Below are 6,890 nucleotides of genomic sequence, written 5' to 3'. Positions count from 1 at the left end.
GCTCTGTGTGAAACCTCCAGAGTCTGCCATTCCTACCAGTCTAGATGTGAATCTCCTGCCCAGTCAAGATGCCTCCCTTCCTCTCCCTGTCTTCTCCTCTCCCCTCCCTCTACAGCTCTATGCTTCCTCTCCTCCACACACTACCTTTCACTGTGCCACACTCTGTCCTCTCAGCCATATTTTCTTCCTGAAAAACTCTTTTAGGCTCTCAGACCTACAATGAGCATTAATTTCTTCTTGATCCTGAGTTTCCTTCATGTGTCCTGGATCCCATGTTACCTCTCATCTACCCCACCAGCTCCCAGCCCTTTCTGGGGTGGGATCAGTAGTTTGCTGCCCTTGTACTGTCTTCCCGCTAGTACAGTGATTCTGAACTAGTGGTGATTTTGTTTCCCAGGGGACATATGGCAATGTCTGGAAATAACTTTGGTTATTATTGCTGAGTTGATCCCACCTTCTGCTCTACTGGCATTCAGTGAGCGGAGGCCAGGATGCTGCTAAACATTCTATAATGCACAGGACAAGCACCTACAACAAAGAATTGTCTGGGCAAAAATGTCACATGTGTCAAGGTTGAAAATCCCTGCTCTACTATATAGCTACAGGTCTGCAAGGATAGGCTTGGAAATTGCCAGGTATGGAGACTTTTGGTTCTGGCCTTCCAATAACAGCTACTCTCTCTGTTCCTCAGTTGGAAGGGGGGACAGGGCATTGCTATGAAACAGTTACAGTACTGGCAGGAATCTGCAGGCATAGAAGCAAAGGAGATTACCCCGTCCCCAAATTTACTACCAGCCTTTAAAGAAAGTATTAGAATACAACTTCTGAATGTCTTTCTGCTTCTATGAGATAGTGCCACTTTTTGGAAAGAGAGTAGCAACTTATTTTAGCAGTTTACCAAATGCAAAATTTCATGTGGTAAAAGTCGAATGCAGTAGAGTTTGGAGCCATGTTTTCCCAGTTTTATTTTCTTCAGTCTTCTTTGAATATTAGAATATTTGATTTGTCAGTAAACCACTGTATAGGTGACTCTGTTCAGGAAAAAAAAAAACTTGCCTTTGTTTTTTTTTTAATGCTTATTTTGAGAGAGAGGGAGAGCAAGCACCAGAGAGAGCCCGAGAGGAGAAGGGGCAGAGAGAGAGAGAGAGAGAGAGAGAGAGAGAGAGAGAGAGAGAATCCTAAGGAGGCTGCTCTGTGCTATTAGTGTAGAGCCTGGTGGGGCTGGATCTCATGACCTGTGATCTGACCTGAGCTGAAATCAAGAGTCAGACACCCAAGGCACCTGGGTGACTTATTCAGTTGAGTGCCTGACTTTGGCTCAGGTCATGATCTCCTGCTTCTGTGGGTTTGAGCCCCATAGCAGTAGGCTTGGGCTCCATGCTTATAGCCCAGAGTCTTCTTTGAATCCTCTTCCCCACCCCACCCCTCCTCTGCGCACTCTCTCTCTCTCTTTCTCTCTCAAAAATAAATACACATTAAAAAAAGTTCCAATTTCTCCACATTCTCACCAACACTTAAAAGAAAAAACAGAAGAGTTGGAAGGTTAACCGGTTGAGCCACCAAGGTGCTCCCAAACTTCCTTTGTTTTAATTTGAAGCTGATGAATTATTTCTTAAGACTCTGTTTCAGGGCGCCTGGGTTGCTCAGTTGGTTAAGCATCTGACTTCGGCTCAGGTCATGATCTCACGGTTCATGGGTTCAAGCCCTGTGTCAGGCTCTGTGCTGACAGCTAGCTCAGAGCCTGGAGACTACTTCAGATTCTGTGTCTCCCTCTCTCTCTGACCCTCCCCTGCTCATGCTGTCTCTCTCTGTCTCTCAAAAATAAACAAAAAAAACCCATAAAAATTAAAAAAAAAAGGTGTGTCTATTTCTCAGAAACTTACCCAAAGTGTTGCTTGTTTCCTTAGAGCCAAGTTTCTTAGGACTCTGTTTCTACCTAAGTAATGAAAATGTCACCAACAGATTTAAGTGGTCAGTCTAACCTCTTTTTTCCCCACTTATGCCAGTTTTCTTCCATCTGCACCCAGTTGTCTTCAGCATGGTGGAACAGAACCACTCTCCTGGAAAGGAACTTCAGCACAGGACACGAGCAGAGTCTCCAGGAAAGAAAAACTGGCACTCCCAGGCCTATGCCCTTGGGGCCGTTTCCAACTTTATGTCTACTTTTCTGACCTTCCCTATCTATAAGGTTGTGTTCCGGCAACAGATACATGCTATGGCAGTGTCAGAGGCTGTGCGACAGCTTTGGCATGAAGGCCCGCAATACTTCTACCGGGGAATATACCCACCTCTTCTTTCCAAGACATTGCAAGGGACTCTACTGTTTGGGACTTATGATAGCCTGCTGTGTTCTCTCTCTCCTGTTGGGCCACACTCTCTGGGACACCGATGGGCTGCAGGGCTCATGTCTGGTGTGGTGGAGGCTGTGGCACTGAACCCCTTTGAAAGGGTGCAAAATGTGCTCCAGGATGGTCGCAAGCAAGCTCGCTTCCCCAGCACCTTCAGCATTCTCAAGGAATTCAACTCTTATGGGCTTTGGGGGAGGCTGTCACTGGGCTACTATCGTGGTTTCTGGCCTGTCCTTCTCAGGAACAGCCTGGGGAGTGCACTGTATTTTTCCTTCAAAGACCCCATCCAGGATGGCTTGGCAGAGCAAGGCCTGCCCCATTGGGTTCCTGCTTTAGTGTCTGGGAGTGTCAATGGAACAATCACATGCCTAGTTCTGTATCCTTTGATTGTGCTGGTGGCCAATATGCAGTCCCATATTGGCTGGCAAAGAATGCCAAGCCTATGGGCCTCTGCCCAGGATGTGTGGGACACTCGGGGCCGAAAGGTGTTCCTCATCTACCGTGGAGGCTCCCTGGTCATCCTAAGGTCCAGCGTGACATGGGGCCTCACTACTGCTATCCATGACTTCCTGCAAAGGAGGTATCATTCCAGGAAAGAGCTGAAAGACTGACTAGCTGCAGGAAGTGTAGCCATGGCAACTTTGTTATCGTAAGCCTTCCCAGGTTGGTCTAAATAGCTTACATCTTTGGCTTGGTTACCTAATGCAACAACTGTTTAGCATCTTTGAACTGCCAGTGCATGGGATAAGTTGCCAGCTACTAGCCTGTTGGGCACAGACAAAGCCCAACAGGGTTCCTTGGTCAGAAAAAGAAAGTCACTCCTGTCCATCCACAGCTTCAACAGCCTCAGACCTAGGAGGCCCTTAAAAAAGCTTATGACCCAAATGAAATGTCATTCCTTTAAAGAATTCCTTGACCATAAGAGAAAACCATTAAAAGATGACCTTAGTTAGGCACTGTGAGTTCTGGGACACCCCCAGTTGTCCTTTGGACCAAACTTAGAGGAGGACCAGAGACCGAAATTTCAAAGAACTATGCTTGACTCTTTGGATGCAGAGTCCATAGAACTTCCCAGATGGCTGCATTTTCATGATATTGTTCACTACCCCTGCCATCGCTCTCACTTCTCAGGGCTGTGTGTTCTTGTTTCTGTTAGGTTGGCAGTTGTGTGTGGCTGGAAATCCTAAATTAGACTTGCCTCAACTGATTAGATGTCACAAGAACTGATGGGGTTGGATATAAGAGTGGTAAGAAGTATTGTCACTTCTGTCACTAGATGGAAAGAATAGACTTTGAGGGAAGAGATTTAGTTGCATGAGAAAAATTTACTATAGATTGCTTGGTATTATCTGCCAGGATATTTTTGATAGCAATGCAATAACACTGCCTAAAATCACTTGAGTTTTCTTAAGAAATCTGGAAATGAAATGACCAAATCTCTTCACAAATAATTGCATATTTTATTGTGTGGATAAATACAGTTACAGTGACATAAAGATCAGAAACCTTAACCGGTGGTTCAGAGCTATTCAAAATATGGTCCCCATATAACTTGCAGCATTTTATCATACCACTGCCACTTACATAGATTCTGTACAACCAACTAACGTGGACTATTGTTCTCTCCCCAAAAATGCCATGAACTTTCCCATGGCTCTGCTTTGGCCCACACTATTTCTCCACCTGCAGTATCTTCCCCACATGCCAGTCTGCCAAAACCCTCAAAGCCTAGCTCAGATGCCACATTCTGATTTTCCATAACTGAATGTTACATTATCTCATGTGGCCACATGTTCTTCTTGGTGTTCTTCAGTAACTCCTACTAGACTGTAAAACTCCTTGAAAGCAGGGATTCTGGTATGCATTTTAAAATCTCCCATTGTGCCTAGGTGCTCAATAGTGTTGGCTGAATTACCGAATTGATTATCAAGCTGTGATATGATCTTTATCCTCAGGGTGCTGTCCCTTGTATATGAAAATGATGTTATTGACTTGCCATCAGCAAGACACATACCTTTGGGGTGTGATTTTGTTTTATTAGTGGATTTAGTTTTGTGCTAATGATAATGCTGCTGCTGATAATAATAATAAAAATGAATATTAACTGGAACATTTGATGAGTTTGTGTTATTGATGGCATGTTTGCTATTAGCACCACAGGAACTAAAATTTCTCAAACAGAAACACATTGCATAACCATCCCATTCATTTCAGCTATGGAATTTTGAAGATTTCCAAGATGACATATGTTGCAGTTTTCCCCTTGGAGATAATATCATGATAGTGACCTCCACTTATACCTCCTTACCTAACTGAATTTGTCATTTTAAATGACTTACTTATAGATCCTAGCAGTGCGAATTTCTCACTTAATATTACAGGAATTAAAGACACAGCAGTAGGCAATATGAGATCAGATAGCATTTGCCAGCAAGGTCAACAGAAAATCGATGGTCCAGAACAGCTGCAGATGAGTTTCCACATCTGCTCCTTGTGCAGATTTGGACGGGGTAAGACAGTGCTCTGCTGGTGGATTCAAGGACAGGGAACATAGGGTCTGCACAAGAAAAGGAAAAATAGAACAGCAGATAGTTATATTTCAAGGCTAACTCTCAGAAGGAATAAAATATTACTTAACAAAAATTTGTAACTTAGTTTATGTTTTTTTTTTTGAGAGAGAAGATGCAACTGAGCGAGGGGCAGAGAGAGAGAGAAAGAGGAAGAGAGGAAGAGAGAGAAGTGGGGCTTACCTGATGCGGGGCTCAAGCTCATGAACCATGAGATCATGACCTGAACTGAACTCAGATAGACTGAGCTGTGCAGGCACCCCTATAACCCCTATAGCTTTGGCTTTTTAAGCTAAAAAGGAAATAAACTATTATATTCCCCCACGTTTTAATCCAAGAGATGCATTTATTACCAAGTACAATGTCAATTTCCACTTACATCACTGTGTAAGTTCATGTCCCTTTCTTCATTTTTTCTTATTTAGAACTTTCAAACTTCTTTAAACTGAAATTTAAAACTTATAGAAAAGTTTCCACAGTGAGTCAGGATTATAAAGAACACCCATATACCCTTTATCCAAATTCACCTGTTAACATTTTAGCCCATTTACTTTGTTGAGCATCCATTCTCTACCTACCTACCTACCTACCTACACACACACAATATTTTTCCCTGAACTACCCAAAGTTGCAATTTTAATATTTCTTGATTCAATATTTGTGGATTCAGATTTTCAAAGACTGTGTTTTAACTCTATGACAGTGGCACAGTTACTATATAGACGATCCCCAAATTAACAGTGATTCAGTCTAGGATTTTTTGACTTTACAATGATGTGAAAGCAATAAGTATTCAGTAGAAACTGCAGTTTAAATTTTGAATGTTGATCTTTTCCAGCCTAGTGAAGTGTGGTAGATACTTTTATGAGCTGGGCAGCAGCAAAGAGCTGAGGCTCCCCGTCAGCCACATGATCATGACGGTAAGCAATTAATACACTGACAACCATTCAGTACCCATACAGCCATTCTGTTTCTCACTTTCAGTACAGTATTCAACAAATTACATGAGATATTTGACAGTTTATTACAAAATAAGCTTTGTGTTAGATGATTTTTTCCAGCTGTAAGCTATTGTAAGTGTTCACATTTAAGGTAGATTAGGCTAAGCCAAGATACTCGGTAGGTTAAGTGTATTAAATGCACTTTTGACATAAGATATTTTCAGCTTATGATGGGTTGATCAGTATGTAACCCCATGTTAAGTTGAGGAATAGCTATAGAATATTAGAAAATGAAAGTTCATGGCATATTTTAAAGTTACATTGGGGGTAATTGCTTAAATGTACTACATTTGCCTTTATAGAAACTTTAGATTTACATTATATGTGTTAATACTTGAAGCCATGCAATTATAATATTAACATGAATTTACAAGTAAAGTGTGTTATAATTTAAATAGTTGATTTTTACAAATTGCTTCATATAAGAATCTAGGCAAAATTACATATCTTTTTCCATTTTAAGTCTTCCAAGCAAAGTTTAAGAGTGTAGTAGTTTTCTAGTAATTTAAATTTTTTTCATTACTTTTTTTGAGAGAGAGAGAAAGTGTGTAGGCAGAGAAAGAGTGGGGGGGTGGGGATAGAGGGCAAAGCAGGCTTGGTGCTGATAGCAGAAAGCCAATGTGGGGCTTGAACTAAGGAACTGTGAGATCATGACCTGGACCAAAGAAGCCAGATACTTAACTGACTGAGCCCCCAAGCTGCACCCTGGGAATTTTAAATATCAATATTTAGTTTTGTAATGTTAATGTGGTTATGTTCTATGACATTTAAAAAATGACTTTTGGATTTGAGGTCAATAAAATAAAGAGATAATAAATACCTATGTCTGTTTAAAACTTATAAAATGCAGAATTTAATGCTAAAGTTATTTAGTATAAAAAGTTGAAAGAAAAAGAATAAAAATTCCCATATGAGCCCTCTGTATCTTTGTCTAAATATAAACTATATCAGCTTTTCTAAAGCTTGAGGTTAAA

The 6,890-nt window shown here is 41.4% G+C and overlaps 1 protein-coding gene across 3 annotated transcripts in view; it reads left to right on the top strand.

Moving 5' to 3' along the window:
• The window catches only part of SLC25A53 (solute carrier family 25 member 53), a 10,399-nt gene extending 5,941 nt beyond the window's left edge, over window positions 1–4,458 (top strand). For 2 of the 3 annotated variants that reach the window (XM_029930069.1, XM_029930068.1), the window contains one exon: window positions 2,007–4,458. In XM_029930069.1, coding sequence (XP_029785929.1) covers window positions 2,039–2,959 — 921 coding nt within the window. In that variant the 5' untranslated portion in view covers window positions 2,007–2,038 and the 3' untranslated portion in view covers window positions 2,960–4,458. The remainder of the gene's footprint in view (window positions 1–2,006) is intronic. The other variant, XM_029930070.1, reaches the window with a different exon arrangement.
• The last annotated feature ends 2,432 nt before the right edge of the window (window positions 4,459–6,890 follow it).

The sequence above is a fragment of the Suricata suricatta genome, chromosome X, assembly GCF_006229205.1.
Source record: "Suricata suricatta isolate VVHF042 chromosome X, meerkat_22Aug2017_6uvM2_HiC, whole genome shotgun sequence".
Lineage (NCBI taxonomy): Eukaryota > Metazoa > Chordata > Mammalia > Carnivora > Herpestidae > Suricata > Suricata suricatta.
This window is presented reverse-complemented; position numbering and strand designations above follow the sequence as displayed.